Source organism: Rattus norvegicus, chromosome X, assembly GCF_036323735.1.
Source record: "Rattus norvegicus strain BN/NHsdMcwi chromosome X, GRCr8, whole genome shotgun sequence".
In the NCBI taxonomy this organism is placed as follows: Eukaryota; Metazoa; Chordata; class Mammalia; order Rodentia; family Muridae; genus Rattus; species Rattus norvegicus.
This window is the reverse complement of record NC_086039.1, coordinates 45,696,255-45,718,296: the sequence shown is the minus strand read 5'-3', so window position 1 is coordinate 45,718,296 and position 22,042 is coordinate 45,696,255. Positions and strand designations below refer to the sequence as shown.

Below are 22,042 nucleotides of genomic sequence, written 5' to 3'. Positions count from 1 at the left end.
GCTTTGTACAAGGAGATAAGAATGGGTCCATTTGCATTCTTCTACATACAGACCACCAGTTCGACTAGCACCATTTGTTGAAAATGCTATCTTTTTTCCACTGTATGGTTTTAGCTCCTTTGTCAAAGATCAAGTGACCATAGGTGTGTGGGTTCATTTCTGGGTCTTCAATTCTATTCCATTGATTGACCTGTCTGTCTCTGTACCAGTACCATACAGTTTTTATAACTATTGCTCTGTAATACTGCTTGAGGTCAGAGGTAGTGAGTCTCCCATAAGTTCTTTCATTGTTAAAAATAGTTTTCACTATACTGGGTTTATTTTGTTATTCTACATGAAGTTGAGAATTGCTCTATATCTGTGAAGGATTGAGTTGTAATTTTAATGGAGATTGTATTGAATCTGTAGATTGCTTTTGGCAAGATGACATTTTTACTATATTAATTCTACCAGTCCATGGACATGGGAGATCTTTCCATGTTCTGAGATGTTTTTCAGTTTTTTTTCTTCAGAGACTTGAAATACTTGTCATACAGATCTTTCACTTGCGTGGTGAGAATCACACCAAGATATTTTATACTATTTGTGACTATTGTGAAGGGTGTTGTTTCCTTAATTTCTTTCTCAGCCCATTTATCCTTTGTATAGAGGAAGGATACTGATTTGCTGGTGTTAATTTTATATCTGGCCACTTTGCTGAAGTCGTTTATCAGATGTAGGAGTTTTCTAGTAGAATTTTTGGGGTCGCTTATGTATACTATCATATCATCTGCAAATAGTAATATTTTGACTTCTTCCTTTCCAATTTGTATCCCTTTGACATCCTTTTGTTGTCAGATTGCTCTGGCTAGGACTTCTAGTACTATATTGAATAAATAGGGAGGGAGTGGGCAGCCTTGTCTAGTCCTGGATTTTAGTGGGATTTCTTCAAGTTTCATTTCATTTAGTTTAATGTTTGCTGTATATTGCTTTTACTATGTTTAGGTATGGGCTTTGAATTCGTGATCTTTCCAATACTTTTTTCCAATACTTTTAACATAAAGGGGTGTTGTATTTTGTCAAAGGCTTTTTCAGCATCTAATGAGATAACCACGTGGTTTTTTTCTTTGAGTTTGCTTATATAGTGGATTACATTGATGGGTTTCCATATATTGAACCATCCCTGCATCCCTGGGATGATGCCTACTTGATCATGGTTATTTTTTTTTTTATTAACTTGAGTATTTCTTATATACATTTCGAGTGTTATTCCCTTTCCCGGTTTCCGGGCCAACATCCCCCTCCCCCCTCCCCTTCCTTATGGGTGTTCCCCTCCCAACCCTCCCCCCATTGCCGCCCTCCCCCCATAGACTAGTTCACTGGGGGTTCAGTCTTACCAGGACCCAGGGCTTCCCCTTCCACTGGTGCTGTTACTAGGATATTCATTGCTACCTATGGGGTCAGAGTCCAGGGTCAGTCCATGTATAGTCTTTAGGTAGTGGCTTAGTCCCTGGAAGCTCTGGTTGCTTGACATTGTTGTACTTTTGGGGTCTCGAGCCCCTTCAAGCTCTTCCAGTTCTTTCTCTGATTCCTTCAACGGGGGACCTATTCTCAGTTCAGTGGTTTGCTGCTGGCATTCGCCTCTGTATTTGCTGTATTCTGGCTGTGTCTCTCAGGAGAGATCTACATCCGGCTCCTGTCGGTCTGCACTTCTTTGCTTCATCCATCTTGTCTAATTGGGTGGCTGTATATGTATGGGCCACATGTGGGGCAGGCTCTGAATGGGTGTTCCTTCAGTCTCTGTTTTAATCTTTGCCTCTCCCTTCCCTGCCAAGGGTATTCTTTTTCCTCATTTAAAGAAGGAGTGAAGCATTCACATTTTGATCATCCGTCTTGAGTTTCGTTTGTTCTAGGGATCTAGGGTAATTCAAGCATTTGGGCTAATAGCCACTTATCAATGAGTGTATACCAAGTATGTCTTTCTGTGAGTGGGTTAGCTCACTCAGGATGATATTTTCCAGTTCCAACCATTTGCCTACGAATTTCATAAACTCGTTGTTTTTGATAGCTGAGTAATATTCCATTGTGTAGATGTACCACATTTTCTGTATCCATTCCTCTGTTGAAGGGCATCTGGGTTCTTTCCATTTTCTGGCTATTATAAATAAGGCTGCGATAAACATAGTGGAGCACGTGTCTCTTTTATATGTTGAGGCATCTTTTGGGTATATGCCCAAGAGAGGTATAGCTGGATCCTCAGGCAGTTCAATGTCCAATTTTCTGAGGAACCTCCAGACTGATTTCCAGAATGGTTTTACCAGTCTGCAATCCCACCAACAATGGAGGAGTGTTCCTCTTTCTCCACATCCTCGCCAGCATCTGCTGTCACCTGAGTTTTTGATCTTAGCCAATCGCACTGGTGTGAGGTGAAATCTCAGGGTTGTTTTGATTTGCATTTCCCTTATGACTAAAGATGTTGAACATTTCTTTAGGTGTTTCTCAGCCATTCGGCATTCCTCAGCTGTGAATTCTTTGTTTAGCTCTGAACCCCATTTTTTAATAGGGTTATTTGTTTCCCTGCGGTCTAACTTCTTGAGTTCTTTGTATATTTTGGATATAAGGCCTCTATCTGTTGTAGGATTGGTAAAGATCTTTTCGCAATCTGTTGGTTGCTGTTTTGTCCTAACCACAGTGTCCTTTGCCTTACAGAAGCTTTGCAGTTTTATGAGATCCCATTTGTCGATTCTTGATCTTAGAGCATAAGCCATTGGTGTTTTGTTCAGGAAATTTTTTCCAGTGCCCATGTGTTCCAGATGCTTCCCTAGTTTTTCTTCTATTAGTTTGAGTGTGTCTGGTTTGATGTGGAGGTCCTTGATCCACTTCGACTTAAGCTTTGTACAGGGTGATAAGCATGGATCGATCTGCATTCTTCTACATGTTGCCCTCCAGTTGAACCAGCACCATTTGCTGAAAATGCTATCTTTTTTCCATTGGATGGTTTTGGCTCCTTTGTCAAAAATCAAGTGACCATAGGTGTGTGGGTTCATTTCTGGGTCTTCAATTCTATTCCATTGGTCTATCTGTCTGTCTCTGTACCAATACCATGCAGTTTTTATCACTATTGCTCTGTAATACTGCTTGAGTTCAGGGATAGTGATTCCCCCTGAAGTCCTTTTATTGTTGAGGATAGCTTTAGCTATCCTGGGTTTTTTGTTATTCCAGATGAATTTGCAAATTGTTCTGTCTAACTCTTTGAAGAATTGGATTGGTATTTTGATGGGGATTGCATTGAATCTGTAGATTGCTTTTGGTAAAATGGCCATTTTTACTATATTAATCCTGCCAATCCATGAGCATGGGAGATCTTTCCATCTTCTGAGGTCTTCTTCAATTTCTTTCCTCAGTGTCTTGAAGTTCTTTTTTTTTTTTTTTTTTTTATTAACTTGAGTATTTCTTATATACATTTCGAGTGTTATTCCCTTTCCCGGTTTCCGGGCAAACATCCCCCTCCCCCCCCCTTCCTTATGGGTGTTCCCCTCCCAACCCTCCCACCATTGCCGCCCTCCCCCCATAGACTAGTTCACTGGGGGTTCAGTCTTAGCAGGACCCAGGGCTTCCCCTTCCACTGGTGCTCTTACTAGGATATTCATTGCTACCTATGGGGTCAGAGTCCAGGGTCAGTCCATGTATAGTCTTTAGGTAGTGGCTTAGTCCCTGGAAGCTCTGGTTGCTTGGCATTGTTGTACTTTTGGGGTCTCGAGCCCCTTCAAGCTCTTCCAGTTCTTTCTCTGATTCCTTCAATAGGGGACCTATTCTCAGTTCAGTGGTTTGCTGCTGGCATTCGCCTCTGTATTTGCTGTATTCTGGCTGTGTCTCTCAGGAGCGATCTACATCCGGCTCCTGTCGGTCTGCACTTCTTTGCTTCATCCATCTAGTCCAATTGGGTGGCTGTATATGTATGGGCCAAATGTGGGACAGGCTCTGAATGGGTGTTCCTTCAGTCTCTGTTTTAATCTTTGCCTCTCCCTTCCCTGCCAAGGGTATTCTTTTTCCTCATTTAAAGAAGGAGTGAAGCATTCACATTTTGATCATCCGTCTTGAGTTTCGTTTGTTCTAGGGATCTAGGGTAATTCAAGCATTTGGGCTAATAGCCACTTATCAATGAGTGCATACCATGTATGTCTTTCTGTGATTGGGTTAGTTCACTCAGGATGATATTTTCCAGTTCCAACCATTTGCCTACGAATTTCATAAACTCGTTGTTTTTGATAGCTGAGTAGTATTCCATTGTGTAGATGTACCACATTTTCTGTATCCATTCCTCTGTTGAAGGGCATCTGGGTTCTTTCCATTTTCTGGCTATTATAAATAAGGCTGCGATGAACATAGTGGAGCACGTGTCTCTTTTATATGTTGAGGCATCTTTTGGGTATATGCCCAAGAGAGGTATAGCTGGATCCTCAGGCAGTTCAATGTCCAATTTTCTGAGGAACCTCCAGACTGATTTCCAGAATGGTTTTACCAGTCTGCAATCCCACCAACAATGGAGGAGTGTTCCTCTTTCTCCACAACCTCGCCAGCATCTGCTGTCACCTGAGTTTTTGATCTTAGCCAATCGCACTGGTGTGAGGTGAAATCTCAGGGTTGTTTTGATTTGCATTTCCCATATGACTAAAGATGTTGAACATTTCTTTAGGTGTTTCTCAGCCATTCGGCATTCCTTAGCTGTGAATTCTTTGTTTAGCTCTGAACCCCATTTTTTAATAGGGTTATTTGTTTCCCTGCGGTCTAACTTCTTGAGTTCTTTGTATATTTTGGATATAAGGCCTCTATCTGTTGTAGGATTGGTAAAGATCTTTTCGCAATTTGTTGGTTGCCGTTTTGTCCTAACCACAGTGTCCTTTGCCTTACAGAAGCTTTGCAGTTTTATGAGATCCCATTTGTCAATTCTTGATCTTAGAGCATAAGCCATTGGTGTTTTGTTCAGGAAATTTTTTCCAGTGCCCATGTGTTCCAGATGCTTCCCTAGTTTTTCTTCTATTAGTTTGAGTGTGTCTGGTTTGATGTGGAGGTCCTTGATCCACTTCGACTTAAGCTTTGTACAGGGTGATAAGCATGGATCGATCTGCATTCTTCTACATGTTGCCCTCCAGTTGAACCAGCACCATTTGCTGAAAATGCTATCTTTTTTCCATTGGATGGTTTTGGCTCCTTTGTCAAAAATCAAGTGACCATAGGTGTGTGGGTTCATTTCTGGGTCTTCAATTCTATTCCATTGGTCTATCTGTCTGTCTCTGTACCAATACCAAGCAGTTTTTATCACTATTGCTCTGTAATACTGCTTGAGTTCAGGGATAGTGATTCCCCCTGAAGTCCTTTTATTGTTGAGGATAGCTTTAGCTATCCTGGGTTTTTTGTTATTCCAGATGAATTTGCAAATTGTTCTGTCTAACTCTTTGAAGAATTGGATTGGTATTTTGATGGGGATTGCATTGAATCTGTAGATTGCTTTTGGTAAAATGGCCATTTTTACTATATTAATCCTGCCAATCCATGAGCATGGGAGATCTTTCCATCTTCTGAGGTCTTCTTCAATTTCTTTCTTCAGTGACTTGAAGTTCTTATTGTACAGATCTTTTACTTGCTTGGTTAAAGTCACACCGAGGTACTTTATATTATTTGGGTCTATTATGAAGGGTGTCGTTTCCCTAATTTCTTTCTCGGCTTGTTTCTCTTTTGTATAGAGGAAGGCAACTGATTTATTTGAGTTAATTTTATACCCAGCCACTTTGCTGAAGTTGTTTATCAGCTTTAGTAGTTCTCTGGTGGAACTTTTGGAATCACTTAAATATACTATCATATCATCTGCAAATAGTGATATTTTGACCTCTTCTTTTCCGATCTGTATCTCTTTGATCTCCTTTTGTTGTCTGATTGCTCTGGCTAGAACTTCAAGAACTATATTGAATAAGTAGGGAGAGAGTAGGCAGCCTTGTCTAGTCCCTGATTTTAGTGGGATTGCTTCAAGTTTCTCTCCATTTAGTTTAATGTTAGCAACTGGTTTGCTGTATATGGCTTTTACTATGTTTAGGTATGGGCCTTGAAGTTCTTATTGTACAGATCTTTTACTTGCTTGGTTAAAGTCACACCGAGGTACTTTATATTATTTGGGTCTATTATGAAGGGTGTCGTTTCCCTAATTTCTTTCTCGGCTTGTTTCTCTTTTGTATAGAGGAAGGCAACTGATTTATTTGAGTTAATTTTATACCCAGCCACTTTGCTGAAGTTGTTTATCAGCTTTAGTAGTTCTCTGGTGGAACTTTTGGGATCACTTAAATATACTATCATGTCATCTGCAAATAGTGATATTTTGACCTCTTCTTTTCCGATCTGTATCCCTTTGATCTCCTTTTGTTGTCTGATTGCTCTGGCTAGAACTTCAAGAACTATATTGAATAAGTAGGGAGAGAGTGGGCAGCCTTGTCTAGTCCCTGATTTTAGTGGGATTGCTTCAAGTTTCTCTCCATTTAGTTTAATGTTAGCAACTGGTTTGCTGTATATGGCTTTTACTATGTTTAGGTATGGGCCTTGAATTCCTATTCTTTCCAGGACTTTTATCATGAAGGGGTGTTGAATTTTGTCAAATGCTTTCTCAGCATCTAATGAAATGATCATGTGGTTCTGTTCTTTCAGTTTGTTTATATAATGGATCACGTTGATGGTTTTCCGTATATTAAACCATCCCTGCATGCCTGGGATGAAGCCTACTTGATCATGGTGGATGATTGTTTTGATGTGCTCTTGAATTCGGTTTGCCAGAATTTTATTGAGTATTTTTGCGTCGATATTCATAAGGGAAATTGGTCTGAAGTTCTCTTTCTTTGTTGTGTCTTTGTGTGGTTTAGGTATAAGAGTAATTGTGGCTTCGTAGAAGGAATTCGGTAGGGCTCCATCTGTTTCAATTTTGTGGAATAGTTTGGATAATATTGGTATGAGGTCTTCTATGAAGGTTTGATAGAATTCTGCACTAAACCCGTCTGGACCTGGGCTCTTTTTGGTTGGGAGACCTTTAATGACTGCTTCTATTTCCTTAGGAGTTATGGGGTTGTTTAACTGGTTTATCTGTTCCTGATTTAACTTCGATACCTGGTATCTGTCTAGGAAATTGTCCATTTCCTGAAGATTTTCAAATTTTGTTGAATATAGGTTTTTATAGTAAGATCTGATGATTTTTTGAATTTCCTCTGAATCTGTAGTTATGTCTCCCTTTTCATTTCTGATTTTGTTAATTTGGACACACTCTCTGTGTCCTCTCGTTAGTCTGGCTAAGGGTTTATCTATCTTGTTGATTTTCTCAAAGAACCAACTTTTGGTTCTGTTGATTCTTTCTATGGTCCTTTTTGTTTCTACTTGGTTGATTTCAGCTCTGAGTTTGATTATTTCCTGCCTTCTACTCCTCCTGGGTGTATTTGCTTCTTTTTGTTCTAGAGCTTTTAGGTGTGCTGTCAAGCTGCTGACATATGCTCTTTCCTGTTTCTTTCTGCAGGCACTCAGCGCTATGAGTTTTCCTCTTAGCACAGCTTTCATTGTGTCCCATAAGTTTGAGTATGTTGTATCTTCATTTTCATTAAATTCTAAAAAGTTTTTAATTTCTTTCTTTATTTCTTCCTTGACCAGGTTATCATTGAGTAGAGCATTGTTCAATTTCCACGTATATGTGGGCATTCTTCCCTTATTGTTATTGAAGACCAGTTTTAGGCCGTGGTGGTCCGATAGCACGCATGGGATTATTTCTATCTTTCTGTACCTGTTGAGGCCCGTTTTTTGACCAATTATATGGTCAATTTTGGAGAAAGTACCATGAGGAGCTGAGAAGAAGGTATATCCTTTTGCTTTAGGATAGAATGTTCTATAAATATCCGTTAAGTCCATTTGGCTCTTGACTTCTCTTAGTCTGTCTACATCTCTGTTTAATTTCTGTTTCCATGATCTGTCCATTGATGAGAGTGGGGTGTTGAAATCTCCCACTATTATTGTGTGAGGTGCAATGTGTGTTTTGAGCTTTAGTAAGGTTTCTTTTACGTATGTAGGTGCCCTTGTATTTGGGGCATAGATATTTAGGATTGAGAGTTCATCTTGGTTGATTTTTCCTTTGATGAATATGAAGTGTCCTTCCTTATCTTTTTTGATGAATTTTAGTTGGAAATTGATTTTATTTGATATTAGAATGGCTACTCCAGCTTGCTTCTTCTGACCATTTGCTTGGAAAGTTGTTTTCCAGCCTTTCACTCTGAGGTAGTGTCTGTCTTTGTCTCTGAGGTGTGTTTCCTGTAGGCAGCAGAATGCAGGGTCCTCGTTGCGTATCTAGTTTGTTAATCTATGTCTTTTTATTGGGGAGTTGAGGCCATTGATATTGAGAGATATTAAGGAATAGTGATTATTGCTTCCCGTTATATTCATATTTGGATGTGAGGTTATGTTTGTGTGCTTTCATTCTCTTTGTTTTGTTGCCAAGACGATTAGTTTCTTGCTTCTTCTAGGGTATAGCTTGCCTCCTTATGTTGGGCTTTACCATTTATTATCCTTTGTAGTGCTGGATTTGTAGAAAGATATTGTGTAAATTTGGTTTTGTCATGGAATATCTTGGTTTCTCCATCTATGTTAATTGAGAGTTTTGCAGGATACAGTAACCTGGGCTGGCATTTGTGTTCTCTTAGGGTCTGTATGACATCAGTCCAGGATCTTCTGGCCTTCATAGTTTCTGGCGAGAAGTCTGGTGTGATTCTGATAGGTCTGCCTTTATATGTTACTTGACCTTTTTCCCTTACTGCTTTTAATATTCTTTCTTTATTTTGTGCGTTTGGTGTTTTGACAATTATGTGACGGGAGGTGTTTCTTTTCTGGTCCAATCTATTTGGAGTTCTGTAGGCTTCTTGTATGTCTATTGGTATCTCTTTTTTTAGGTTAGGGAAGTTTTCTTCTATGATTTTGTTGAAGATATTTACTGGTCCTTTGAGCTGGGAGTCTTCATTCTCTTCTATACCTATTATCCTTAGGTTTGATCTTCTCATTGAGTCCTGGATTTCCTGTATGTTTTGGACCAGTAGCTTTTTCCGCTTTACATTATCTTTGACAGTTGAGTCAATGATTTCTATGGAATCTTCTGCTCCTGAGATTCTCTCTTCCATCTCTTGTATTCTGTTGGTGAAGCTTGTATCTACAGCTCCTTGTCTCTTCTTTTGGTTTTCTATATCCAGGGTTGTTTCCATGTGTTCTTTCTTGATTGCTTCTATTTCCATTTTTAATTCTTTCAACTGTTTGATTGTGTTTTCCTGGAATTCTTTCAGGGATTTTTGCGATTCCTCTCTGTAGGCTTTTACTTGTTTATTAATGTTTTCCTGTGCTTCCCTAAGTGTGTTCATGTCTTTCTTGAAGTCCTCCAGCATCATGATCAAATATGATTTTGAAACTAGATCTTGCTTTTCTGGTGTGTTTGGATATTCCATGTTTGTTTTGGTGGGAGAATTGGGCTCCAATGATGGCATGTAGTCTTGGTTTCTGTTGCTTGGCTTCCTGCGCTTGCCTCTCACCATCAGATTATCTCTAGTGTTACTTTGTTCTGCTATTTCTGACAGTGGCTAGACTGTCCTATAAGCCTGTGTGTCAGGAGTGCTGTAGACCTGTTTTCCTCTCTTTCAGTCAGTTCTGGGGACAGAGTGTTCTGCTTTCGGGCGTGTAGTTTTTCCTCTCTACAGGTCTTCAGCTGTTCCTGTGGGCCTGTGTCTTGAGTTCACCAGGCAGCTTTCTTGCAGCAGAAAATTTGGTCTTACCTGTGGTCCCGAGGCTCAGGTTTGCTCGTGGGGTGCTGCCCAGGGGCTCTCTGCAGCGGCAGCAACCAGGAAGACCTGTGCCGCCCCTTCCGGGAGCTTCAGTGCACCAGGGTTCCAGATGGTCTTTGGCTTTTTCCTCTGGCTTCCGAGATGTGTGTGCAGGGAGCAGTCTCTTCTGGTTTCCCAGGCTTGTCTGCCTCTCTGAAGGTTTAGCTCTCCCTCCCACGGGATTTGGGTGCAGAGAACTGTTTATCCGGTCTGTTTCCTTCAGGGTCCGGCGGTGTCTCTGGCAGGGGTCCTGCGGCTCCTGGGCCCTCCCTCACGGGAGCCCAGAGGCCTTATACAGTTTCCTCTTGGGCCAGGGATGTGGGCAGGGGTGAGCAGTGTTGGTGGTCTCTTCCGCTCTTCAGCCTCAGGAGTGCCCACCTGACCAGGCGGTTGGGTCTCTCTCTCACCGGGTCTGGGAGCAGAGAGCTGCTGCGGGCCGGGATCCGCGGGTCGATCATGGTTATTTTTGATGGTAATCATTTTGATGTGTTCTTGGAATCGCTTTGTGAGAATTTTATTGAGTATTTTTGCATCGATATTCATAAGGGAAATTGGTCTGAAGTTCTCTTTCTTTGTTGGGTCTTTGTGTTGTTTAGGTATCAGCGTAACTGTGGCTTCATAGAAGGAATTGGGTAGTGTTCCTTCTGTTTCTATTTCGTGGAATAGTTTGGACAGTATTGGTTTTAGGTCTTCTTTGAAGGTTTGATAGAATTCTGCACTAAAACTGTCTGGCCTGGAGCTTTTGGGGTTTTTTTGTTTGTTTGTTTGTTTGTTTTTTGTTTTGTTTTTGTTTAGGAGACTTTTAATAACTGCTTCTATTTCCTTAGTGCTTATGAAACTATTTCGATAGTTTATCTGGTCCTGATTTAACTTTGATACCGGATATATATCTAGAAAATTGTCCATTTCCCCCATATTTTCCAGTTTTGTTGAATATAAGCTTTTATGAGTACAGTCTTCATCCAGTCCTGGTGAGTTCCCAATAGGAACTAATTTTTTTGAATTTCCTCACTTTCTGTTGTTATGTGTCCCTTTTCATTTCTGGTTCAAGATATGTAGAGGTCAACACACTGCTTCAAAAACTATTGCTCAGTGTTCATTCTGACTGTGCAGTTCATGAAGATTATGGTAAAACTAATAAAAAAGATAAAAGAAGAACATATGTTAAAAAATATAAATATCTTCAACTTTACTTGATTCGAATGTGGTCAGATTTGAACATTTTCTAACCAGAATGAGCCTTGGTTTCCAACTGTTTATTATATTCTCTTAGTTAGGCAGCAGGATCCCACATAGCCCAGAACTTCTGATCCTTTTCCCTCAGCCTCCTGAAAGCAGGGTGACAAACAGACTTGTGCCCCCAGAATCTAGGGTATGTGATCTAGCAGATGAGATCCAGGACTGGGTGAAGACTGTACTCACTGAGTGTAAGCAGCATGCTCACTGAGCTACGAATATCCTTTTCACTGAGTCTATGCTCTGGATATCATCATAGATTCAATGGATTGCAGGATATTTGGGTATATGAGTGCTCATGTGTGTGCGCATGCGCACACATACACACACCCATCCAGCCATACCCATGCCATTCTGTCTCCACCCTGCCTTAACTTCTCCAAGTCTTTGATTTAGTCCACTTTACAATCTTTTGCGTTCTCTTATCTTTTATCCACAATAAAGACACAGGAGAATAACAGCTATTTGGGAACTCGTTCCACAGTTGTGTGCAGCCTGTAAACTCAATTTCCCCATACAGAACTGTGTAAATGAACACAGGTGTGGCCTGCAAAACAGCCTTCTCAATTAGTTACACAAGAAGGAATGATACTGGAGTGGATAAGTGCTAAAGGTTTGCAGGTGAAATACACAGGCTGGAAGACTTATAGCTTAGTGGGCAGAGTGCTTGTAACTCAGTGGAGAGACTGCTTGTATTTCAGTGGAGAGTGCTTGAGGCAGAGTTGGCTGAGTGCTTATAGTTTAGTGGGTAGAGTGCCTGTGGCTCAGTATCTCAATGCTTATAGCTTAGTGGGCAGAGTGCTTGTAACTAAGTGAGGAGAATGCTTATACCTCAGTTGGTAGAGAGTTTCTATCTTGGTGCATAGAGTGCTTGTTGCTCACTTGGCAGAGTACTTAGCTCAGTGGGTAGAGTGCTGATGGCCCAATTAGCACTCACATGCCTCAAGGGCTGGGCTCCACCCCCCATCATGTAAACGGAATGCTAGTCTACATCCCTGGTATGTAGGAGGTACAGGCTGGAGGTCAGGGGTTTAAGGTCACTGTTAGGGGTTGGATCCCAGCATGCAAGCTGCCTACCTGCCCTGCTCCCCACAAATCCTGATAAGTTCTTTTCCCATGATGGAGATACTGTGTGGTGGTGTAGGTGGGATTTGCACCTGAGTTAATTCTGGCATTTTCTGGATCCAAGTTGAGTCTTCTGTGCTCACTCAGGGACCTCATCAAGAAGCTTCTGGTGGTAGACAGGACCCGGCGCCTGGGCAACATGAAGGTGAGTCATGCTTTAGCATTCCAGTTTGCACACTAATGGTGACGTCATCCACTCAGAAGCTCCCAGACCATGCTCAATGTTAAGTTAGCTTTTAGCTCGTTTGTTCGTTTGTATATATTAATTCTGTGTATGTACTACTCTCTGCACATTACTTGCCACAGTGGGCTTAGGTCCCCTGCAGCTGCAGTTATAGGAGGTTGTCTCCCACCATATAGATGCTGTGTACTGAACCTGGCTCCTCTTAAAGAGCTGCCATCTCTCTGGCCCCTATTTTGCTGTTTTTGTGTAGCCCAGGCTACAATCAAAATCACTCTGTTGTTACTGAGGATAGCCTTGAACTTGTAACCCACTCATCTCCTAACTTCCAGGACTGGGATGACTTACATATGCCCCCACCCATGGTTGACTTATTATTTTTTTTCTTTTTTAGAGTATTTCTTTATTTATAAGACAGGGTTTCACTATATAGTTCTGACTGTCTTGGATCTCTTATGTAGACTAGGCTGGCATCAAACTTATAGACACCCACCTGCCTCCTTCTCCAGAGTGCTGGAGTTAAAAGCATGTGCCACCATACCTGGCCATTTACTATATTTTTTAAACTGCTTTATTAGGGGGAGATTTTAGACATGATACACACACACACACACACACACACACACACACACACACACACTGTTTTTTTCTCAAATGCTTTTTACTTAGTGTGTCTGTTTCCTCTCAAGAATGGGGCAGAAGACATCAAGCGGCACCGGTGGTTCCGAGGTGTGGAGTGGGAGTCCGTGCCACAGAGGAAACTTAAGGTGAGAATATCGTACACCCTTGAATTAAATGAACAGCTTCATATATGGTCCTAACCACCCAGCGAGCTCCCACTACTGTGTCTCAGTCTTCCAAATTCGTTTACTAGAGGTTTATTGTCATTTATTTAGTGTTTTATGTATATGTACTGTTTCTGTGTTCATGTACACCATGTGACTACAGTTCTGGGGTGTCTAAAGCCCTTCATAGATTTACATTCCAAGTGACAGGCACTGCATATCCCCACTGGGCTACCCGGTGTCACCTCATTCACTTATTTTATTTCTTTGTTGCTTTGTTGGTTTATTTTGCATGACTCTCAGCCACCCATTGTGCCCAAGTTATCCAGTGATGGTGACATCTCCAACTTTGAGACTTATCCAGAGGGTGAGTTGGACAAGACTCCTTCTGTATCTGATGAAGATCTGGAAACATTCAAAAATTTCTGAGGATGAGAACTCATGTCTGCAAGGTAAAATTTTTTTTCTGAATTTCAAAGTAGGGTATCATGTAGCTGAGGATAGCTTTGAATTTACCATGTAGTTGAGAAAAATACACTCAGTGCAACTGAGGATGGTGAGTTAACCAGTCTGCAGGGTTTCTTACTATGTATGATCAACAGGTAACTCAGTAGTAATGTTGCCAATCACCAATCCCTCCTCCCCTTCTTTTTCTTTGCCAGAAGTGTGTGAAGACATCCACACCACACTGATGACCAGAACCGTTTTGTTGTTGTATCCGTTTCTTGCTGTGAAACTAGAAGGTTTGGTGTGTGTGTGTGGGTGTGTATATGCAAGTTCCTGCAATGTTAACACAATCCATCACCCTTGGGACCCAGCCTCATTTCAACAACTGGAAACCTGCCCAGTGAAAATTTCGCAAAAACTGTTAAATTGTAGGTTTTCTCCTTCTTCATGAGTCTTGTGTTCGTGTTGTGAATTTGGTTTGTTCGTTTGTTTTTCTACTGAACTTTTAAAGTTTGAATTTGACCCATTTGATTATAGCTGTCAGTGTGTATGTGCACAAAAACTGTGCAAACTGGAAATTTTGGCACTTTGATGTGCCTGTGACATGTTCAACTTTTAAAGATTTCTGAAAATTCTGTTGCCTTGCAGGCAAAAAAAAGGTGAGATATATGCATTTTTAAAATGCCTTTCTATGCATTTTGCAATCATATTTGTACATTGTTTATTGAGTTGTTATTTGTTTATTTAGTTCTTTTCTGATCACTTTAAACTTGGAAGTCAGGAAGCCACATGCCCTGCAGACCCTTATTCAGTTATAGCACAAATGTGTGGCTTTCCTCAAATCTTCCAGTTTAGATGTTTTCAGTAAAATATCCCTTCCTAAAGTTAAGCCAGAACTCTGCATACAGCATTAGCCGCCTGGCAACCTGGTTGCAAAAATTGCCTTTTTTATGATAATATAAATGTATCCACATCCCCAAAAGGGAACTTTTAAGGATCCACCCCTTAAGCCCCTCCTTCCTCTGTTGTAAATGACATTTTCTTCTCACCATCTCAACTTTGTTCTCACAGCCATGTCTGTCCATGAAAACTCAGGTTCCAGGCCGGGATCTTCTATGAAAGTTTGTACAAAGCTGTATTTTTAGCAAGCTTTCTCAGTGCTTTCCAATATGCAAACTAACTGGGTTAGTACCTCAAACAAACAAACACATACAGGAGATAGAATGCAGAATTATAATCAAGTCCTGTCAGTAGATGTTTGTTATGAAGTAGGAAATAGCGTAAAATTAGCATAGATAACTTTGCCTTAATTCTAAACCCACATGGGGAGATCAAACATGCACACATGCACTCTCTTTGTGCTCCTAAAGCACTTTGCAATCTGACTCCAATCCTAAAAATCAAATTAAAATCCCTTAATTGAGCCGTAAATTATAACATGTGGTGTCACTGCAGTGACATCAGACAGCACATAGTAATCATAATTTTTTATTTTAATCTTTTTAATTATGTGTGTACATGTGACTCTGGTACACACAGCCTGCAAGTGCACCAGAGACCATACAGCTGAACTTACAGGCAGTTGTGTGCCGCCCTGTGGATACTGGGAACCCAACCTGGATCCTCTCCAGTTCACACAGTTAACATGCAAAAAATAAATTAGGAAGGGGTGGTGGGACAAAAGCAGCCACGGAAAAAGATGAGGGAAATAGGTCCTGTTCTTCACTCTCAGTCCAGGGAGTGAGAGTGTGCACCCAGCACAGTTCTTATGAAGCAATGGGATAGTTAATAAATTTAAATTCCTCGGGTGGTTGCTTGATTCCAACCAAGTGTAAAAGATAAAAATAATCACTAGCCAATAATAATTTAAAAACAACTTTCCATGCTCTTCAACTAAGACTGACATTTTAATGTTTAGTACAGATAAAGTACTGAGTGCTGTGGAATGGTGCTTGTCTCGCCTACTAGCTGTTACACGTTGCACTGTAAAATGTGACTTGATGGCTAAATACTGTTCACAGGACCCTCAGGCTGTGCAAATATCCTGACATTGGACCAAAACATACCAATCACCACTGTGTTGCTAGGTGAACCCTAGTGAAAATTTAGCATTGTGTGGGTCTTGATGTTGAGGTGAAAATCACAGAAAGGGTCTCTAACTCCTGACTGTAGAATTGAAATATGTTGATTTCCTGGGATTTTTTGTTTGTTTTTGTTGTTACTGTTTTTGATGAAGCTTCAGAGGAAGCATTTGATGAACATCTGACACCTATCATTCTTATTTGTCAGACACACTGTAAACCACCTGAAAATTATAATACAAAATCAAGGTTTATGTGTGGGGGATCCCCCCATTAGGTTGTGTGTGTCCCCATCAGTTTAGGGGGAGGATCTGCTCCCCAACCATTATATGTTCCCATAAAATCTGCCTTGTGAATCTTACAACCTTGCATCCAGCCTCATACTGTCATTCAGGAGGTGGGGGCGTTGCTCCAGTTGGTTATGTAATAGACATTATTACCTGTGTGACTTAGAGGAAGTGACCAGGTGCCTCCCCAGCGCTCCTGGTCTTCACAGATCAGACTCAAATCCTCTTGTCAACCTCCATCCTTCTCAGAGTGTGGGACTCACCACTTGACCTGCTATAACACAGGTGCCACATGCACTGCGGAGGGGCACCCCCTGCTGCCGAGCACCTGTCAGCTTGCCTGAAATTATCATGCAAAATGAAAAAGCCTGTTTTTCTCTCACTTTCTAATCCCGATGCATAATTACAAAAAAAAATCACTGTGATTTGTGTATATATCTATCTATATCTCTCTATATATTTGACCCAGGAAAACTTTTTCTGCTGTCTAATTTATAAAATCTATTATTGAGTCCAGGTTTGTTTAATAAAAGTTTGTATGTTTTAAGAAATCTGTTGCAGGTCTTTGCTTGACTGTTCCTGAAACACAGGGTAACACCATAAAACAAAAGTCATTGGGCTGGAGAGATGGCTCAGCCGTTAAAGGCTAGGCTCACAACCAAAAATATAAAAAAAGTCATTGACCATGGTTAATTACCACTGTGATCCAGTCACCAACAGTAGTTGGTACCCATTTCTCAGAGGCAGAACTGTTGAGGCTCAAATGAAGTTGGCTTAATCAAGGAAATGTGTATACACCCATGTAATGGGTTGATGATTGTTTCAAGGAATATTATCCCCAGGATTTGGGAAGTATTACAAACTTCAGACATGAAGGGGGAGAGGAACGTAGCCTAACTCACAAGAGTAAGCCAGGAAAAGTGATAAGAATTCGTTATTCAAAAATACCTGCTGTTCCAGGATATCCACTGGGGAGGGTAGAAGCCTGGAGGAGGAATACAAGTGCTACCAGGGGAACTGTACTCAGCCTCTCAGAGTTCCCAGTGCTTCATACTTCAGCAGTTAAAGCAATGAAGTTTTCCCATCCACACATGGAAACATCCCTTCTTCCTAGCCAACCTCAACCTGACTTAACGGACACAATGTAATGGTAGCACCTAGGTAGGACACTGAGATGAGGATGTTGGAGGCGAGTCAAAACTACACAACAAGAAGCAGTTTCAGAGAACAACAAATGAAACAGACCTCAGTTGGAGACCTCCAAAACTGCACCAACAGTGGCTCTAAATTTGTTAAATTCTTTTGAGTTTCTTTTTTATGTATTTATTTACTCACATCCCAATATCAGCGGCTCCTCTCCTCCCAGTACCTACTCATGTAAGACCTCCCCCCATTCCTTCTTCCTCGTCTCCTTTGAGAGGGGGGTGTCACCCTGCCCCACCCTGCTGCACATCACATCTGCGGGACTAGGCACACCCTCTCCTACTAAGACCAAAAAAGGCAATCCATTTAGGGGAACAGGATCCTCACAGATTCAGGCAACAGATTCAGGTAGAGCCCTCCCCCCTGTTGGGAATGAAACTGCTCATCTGCTGCATAAATACAGGGGGGCTTAGGTCCACCTGGTGCTTGCTCTTTGGTGATTGAGTCTCTGGGAGCTCCCAAGGGTCCAGGTTAGTTGACTCTGTTGGTCTTCCTGTGGCATCCTGTCTTCTTCTGGTCTCAATCTTTCTCCCGATTCTTTGGTAAGACTCCCTGAGTCCCATCCAATGTTCAGGTGTGAGTATCTGCATCTCTTTCCATTGGCTGTTAGGCAGAACTTCTCAGAGGAGACTTATGCTAGCTTCCTGTCTGCAAGTAAAACAGTGTCATTAATAGTGTCAGGGATTGGTTCTTGCCCACAATATGGGTCTCAAGTTTGGGCCGGTTATTAGTTGGCCATTCCCTCAGTCTCTGCTCTATCTTTGTTCCCTACACTTCTTGTAGACAGGACACATTTTATGTTGAAGGATTTGTGGGTGGTTTGCTGTCCTTATTCCTCCACTGGGAGTCCTGCCTGGCTACAGGAAGTGGCTGTTTATTGGTCCATATACACCAGTTACGAGTTTCAGCTAGAGTTGCCTCCATAGACTCCTTGGCCTCATTCCCCCATCCCAGGCCTCTGGCATATCCTAGAGATTGCCTCTCACTGCCGATTTCCTTTCTCTCTACCCTGATCTCCCTATATCTGAACTTTCCAAGCCCCACTACCCTCCCCATCCCCTCTTCCACACTGTTCCCTCCTTCCATAGATCTCCAATATTTACTTTGCTACCCCTTCTGAGAAATATTCAACCATCCTCCCTTGGGCCCTTGTTATTTGGCTTCTTTGGGTCTGTTAATTATAGTGTAGTTATCCTGTACACTATGACTAATAACCATTTATAAGTAAGTACATACCATACATGTCATTTTTGGATCTGGATTATCTCACTCAGGATATTTTATAATTGCCTCCAAAATACATGATGTTCTTGTTTTTAATGGCTGAGTAGTATTCTATGGTGTAAATGAACCTCATTTTCTGTATCCATTATTCAGTTGAGGAGCATCTAGGTTGTTTCCAGTTTCTGGCTATTATGAATAAAGCTGCTATGAACATAGTGGAGCATGTATCTTTATGGAATGGTGTAGTAACTTTTGGGTATATGACCAGGAGTGGTATAGCTGGGTCTTCAGGTAGTACTGTTTCTGAGAAACTTCCAAATTGATTTCCAGAATTGGTCTACAAGTTTGCACTCATTCCAACTAGCAGTGGAAGACTGTTCCACTTGCTCCACAACCTTGCCACAACCATGCCAGAGAAATTCTCTTTCTTTGCTGAATCTTTTTGTGGTTTAGGTATCAGGGTGACTGTGGCTTCATAGAATCAGTTTGGCAATGTTCCTTCTGATTCTATTTTGTGGACTAATTTGAGTATTGGTATTAGTTCTTTGAAAGTAGAATTCTGAGCTAAAACCACCTGGCCCATGACTTCTTTTGGTTGGGAGACTTTTAATGCCTGCTGTCCCTTGTGTTTTTTTATCTTAGCCATTCTGATGCGTGTAAGAAGGAATCTCAGACTGGTTTTGATTTGCATTTCCCTGACGACTTAAGGCTTTGAACATTTCTTTAGGTATTTCACAGTCATTTGAGATTTCACTGTTAGGAATTCTATTTAGTTCATGATGATCTGATAGTATGCATGGGATTATTTCAATCTTCTTGTATCTGTTAAGGCCTGTTTTATAACTGATTATATGGCCAGTACTGTGAGGTTTTTATTACTATTGCTCTGAAATACAGCTTGAAGTCAGAGATGGTGATACCTCCAGATGTTCTTTTATTGTTCAGAATTGTTTTACCTATCCTGGGTTTTTTTGTTTTTCCATATGAAGTTGAGAATGGTTCTTTCAAGATCTGTAAAGAATTGTGTTGGAATTTTGATCGGGATTGCATTGAATTTGTAGATTACTTTTGGTATGGTGGCCATTTTTCACAATGCTACTGATCCATGAACATGGGAGATCTTTCCATCTTTTAATGTCTTTCTTAATTTCTTTCCTCAGTGATTTGGAGTTCTCGTCACATAGGTTTTTCATTTTCTTGGTTAGAGTTACACCAAAATATTTTATATTATTTGTGGCTATTGTGAAGGTTATTGTCTCCCTAATTTCTTTCTCATTTGTATATAGGAGGTCTACTGGTTTGTTTGAGTTAATTTTGTATCCAGACACTTTGCTGAAGGTGTTTGTCAGCTGTAGAAGTTCTCTGGTAGAATTTTGGGATCACATTTACGATCATATTATCTGCAAATAGTGATATTTTGGCTTTTTCCTTTCCAGTTTGTATCCAGTTGATCTCCTTCTGTTGTTTTATTATTCTAGCTAGTAGTTCAAGTACTATATTGAAGAGATAGGAAGACAGTGGACAGCCTTGTCTTGTCCAAGATTTTTGTGCAATTGCTTTAAGTTTCTCTCCATTTAAGTTGATGTTGACTATTGGCTTGCTGCATATTGCCTTTATTGTGTAGAAGTAAGCACCTTTTAACCATCCAAGACTTTTAACGTGAATGGGTGTTGGATTTTGTCAAAGGCTTTTCTTTTTTGGCATCTAGTGAAATGATCATGTTTTTTCTTTCAGTTTGTTCATATGGTGGATTACAATGATGGATTTTTGTATATTGAACCATCCCACATCTCTGGGATGAAGCCTACTTAGTCATGGTGAATGATGGCTTTGAGGTGTTCTTGGATTCCATTTGCAAATATTTTATTGAGTATTTTTTCATCAATGTTCATAAGGGAAATTGATCTGAAATTCTCTCTCTTTGCTGATTTGTGTGGTTTAGGTATCAGGGTGACTGTGGATTCATAGAATCAGTTTGGCAATGTTCCTTCTGATTCTATTTTGTGAACTAATTTGAGTATTGGTATTAGTTCTTTGAAAGTAGAATTCTGAGCTAAAACCACCTGGCCCATGACTTCTTTTGGTTGGGAGACTTTTAATGTCTGCTTCTATTGAGGGGTTATAGGATTATTTAGATAGCTTACCTGGTCTTGATTTAGCTTTTTTAATTGGCTTCTGTCTAGAAAACTGTCCATTTCATTAAGATTTTCCCATGTTGTGAAGTACATGCTTTTGAAGTAAGACCTAAGGATTTTTTTTAATTTCCTCAGTGTCTATTGTTGTGTCTCCCTTTCCATTTCTGATTTTGTTAATTTGGATACTGTCTCCCTGCCATTTAGTAAGTTTATGCTAAGGGTTTGTCTCTCTTGTTTATTTTCTCAAAGAACTTGCTCTTGGTTTTGTTGAATCTTGTATTGTTCTCTTAGTTTCTAATCGATTGATTTCTGCCCTGACTTTCATCATTTCCTGCCATCTGCTCCTTCTACATATGTTTGCTTCTTTTTTCTAGAGTCTTCAAGTGTACTTTTAATATGTTAGTATGAAAACTCTCCAATTTCTTTATGGAAGCATTTGGTGCTATAAACTTTCCTCTTAGCCCTGCTTTCATTGTGTCCCATAAGTTTTGGTATGTTGTGCCTTCATTTTCATTAAATTCTAAAAAGTCTTTAATTTCTTTCTTTATTTCTTCCCTGACCCCAGTGATCATTGAGTAGAGAATTGTTCAGTTTCCACTAGTATGTGGGCCTTCTGTTGTTTTTGAAGTCCAGATTTAATCCATGGTGATTTGATAAATTGCATGTAGTATTTCAATCTCCTTGTTTCTGTTGAGGCTTGTTTTATGATAGACTATATGGTCAGTTTTGGAGAAGGTTCCATGAGGTGCTCATAAGAAGGTATATTTTGTGTTTAGGTGATAGGTATCTGTTAGGTCCATTTGAATCATAACCTCTGTTAGTTTTATTTCTCTGTTTAGTTTCTGTCTTGATGATCGGTCAATTGGTGAGAGTGAGGTGGTGAAGTCTCCCACTATTAATGTACAGGGTTCAATGTGTGATTTAAGCTTTGTTTCTTTAATGAATGGTGCCCTTGCATTAAGAGCATAGATGTTCAGAATTGAGATGGCCTCTTGGTGAAAAGTGACCTCTTTCCTTTGATGAGTATGAAGTATTTTTCCCTGGCCACTTTTGATTACTTTTGGTTGAAAGTCTGTTTTGTTAGATATTAAAATGGCTACTCTAGCTTGTTTCTTAGGTACATTTGTTTGGGAAGCCTTTTTTCAGCCTTTATTCTTTAACAATATCCATATTTTTTCTGAGATGTGTTTCTTATGTGTAGCAGAATGATGGATTCTGTTTACATATCCATTCATCTAGCCTGTGTCTTTTTACTAGGGAATTGAGTCCATTGATCTTGAGAGATATTTATGACTAATGATTTTTATAACTTTGTTATTTTGATGTTGATGGTAGTAGTGTGTGTGTCTGTCTGTTCTTTGTCTATTTTTAATGGTGTGAAATTATTTATTTCTTGTGTTTTCTTGTGTGCGGTTAGCCTCATTGGTTTGGAGTTTTACTTCTAGTGTCCTCTGAAGGGTTGGATTAGCGGAAAGGTACTA

The 22,042-nt window shown here is 40.4% G+C and overlaps 1 protein-coding gene across 2 annotated transcripts in view; it reads left to right on the top strand.

Moving 5' to 3' along the window:
• Positions 1-16,550, top strand: part of Prkx (protein kinase cAMP-dependent X-linked catalytic subunit) — a 43,464-nt gene extending 26,914 nt beyond the window's left edge. For both annotated transcript variants that reach the window (XM_017602134.3, NM_001033963.2), the window contains 4 exons: positions 12,306-12,363; positions 13,089-13,166; positions 13,488-13,636; positions 13,847-16,550. In XM_017602134.3, coding sequence (XP_017457623.1) covers positions 12,306-12,363; positions 13,089-13,166; positions 13,488-13,613 — 262 coding nt within the window. In that variant the 3' untranslated portion in view covers positions 13,614-13,636; positions 13,847-16,550. The remainder of the gene's footprint in view (positions 1-12,305; positions 12,364-13,088; positions 13,167-13,487; positions 13,637-13,846) is intronic.
• The last annotated feature ends 5,492 nt before the right edge of the window (positions 16,551-22,042 follow it).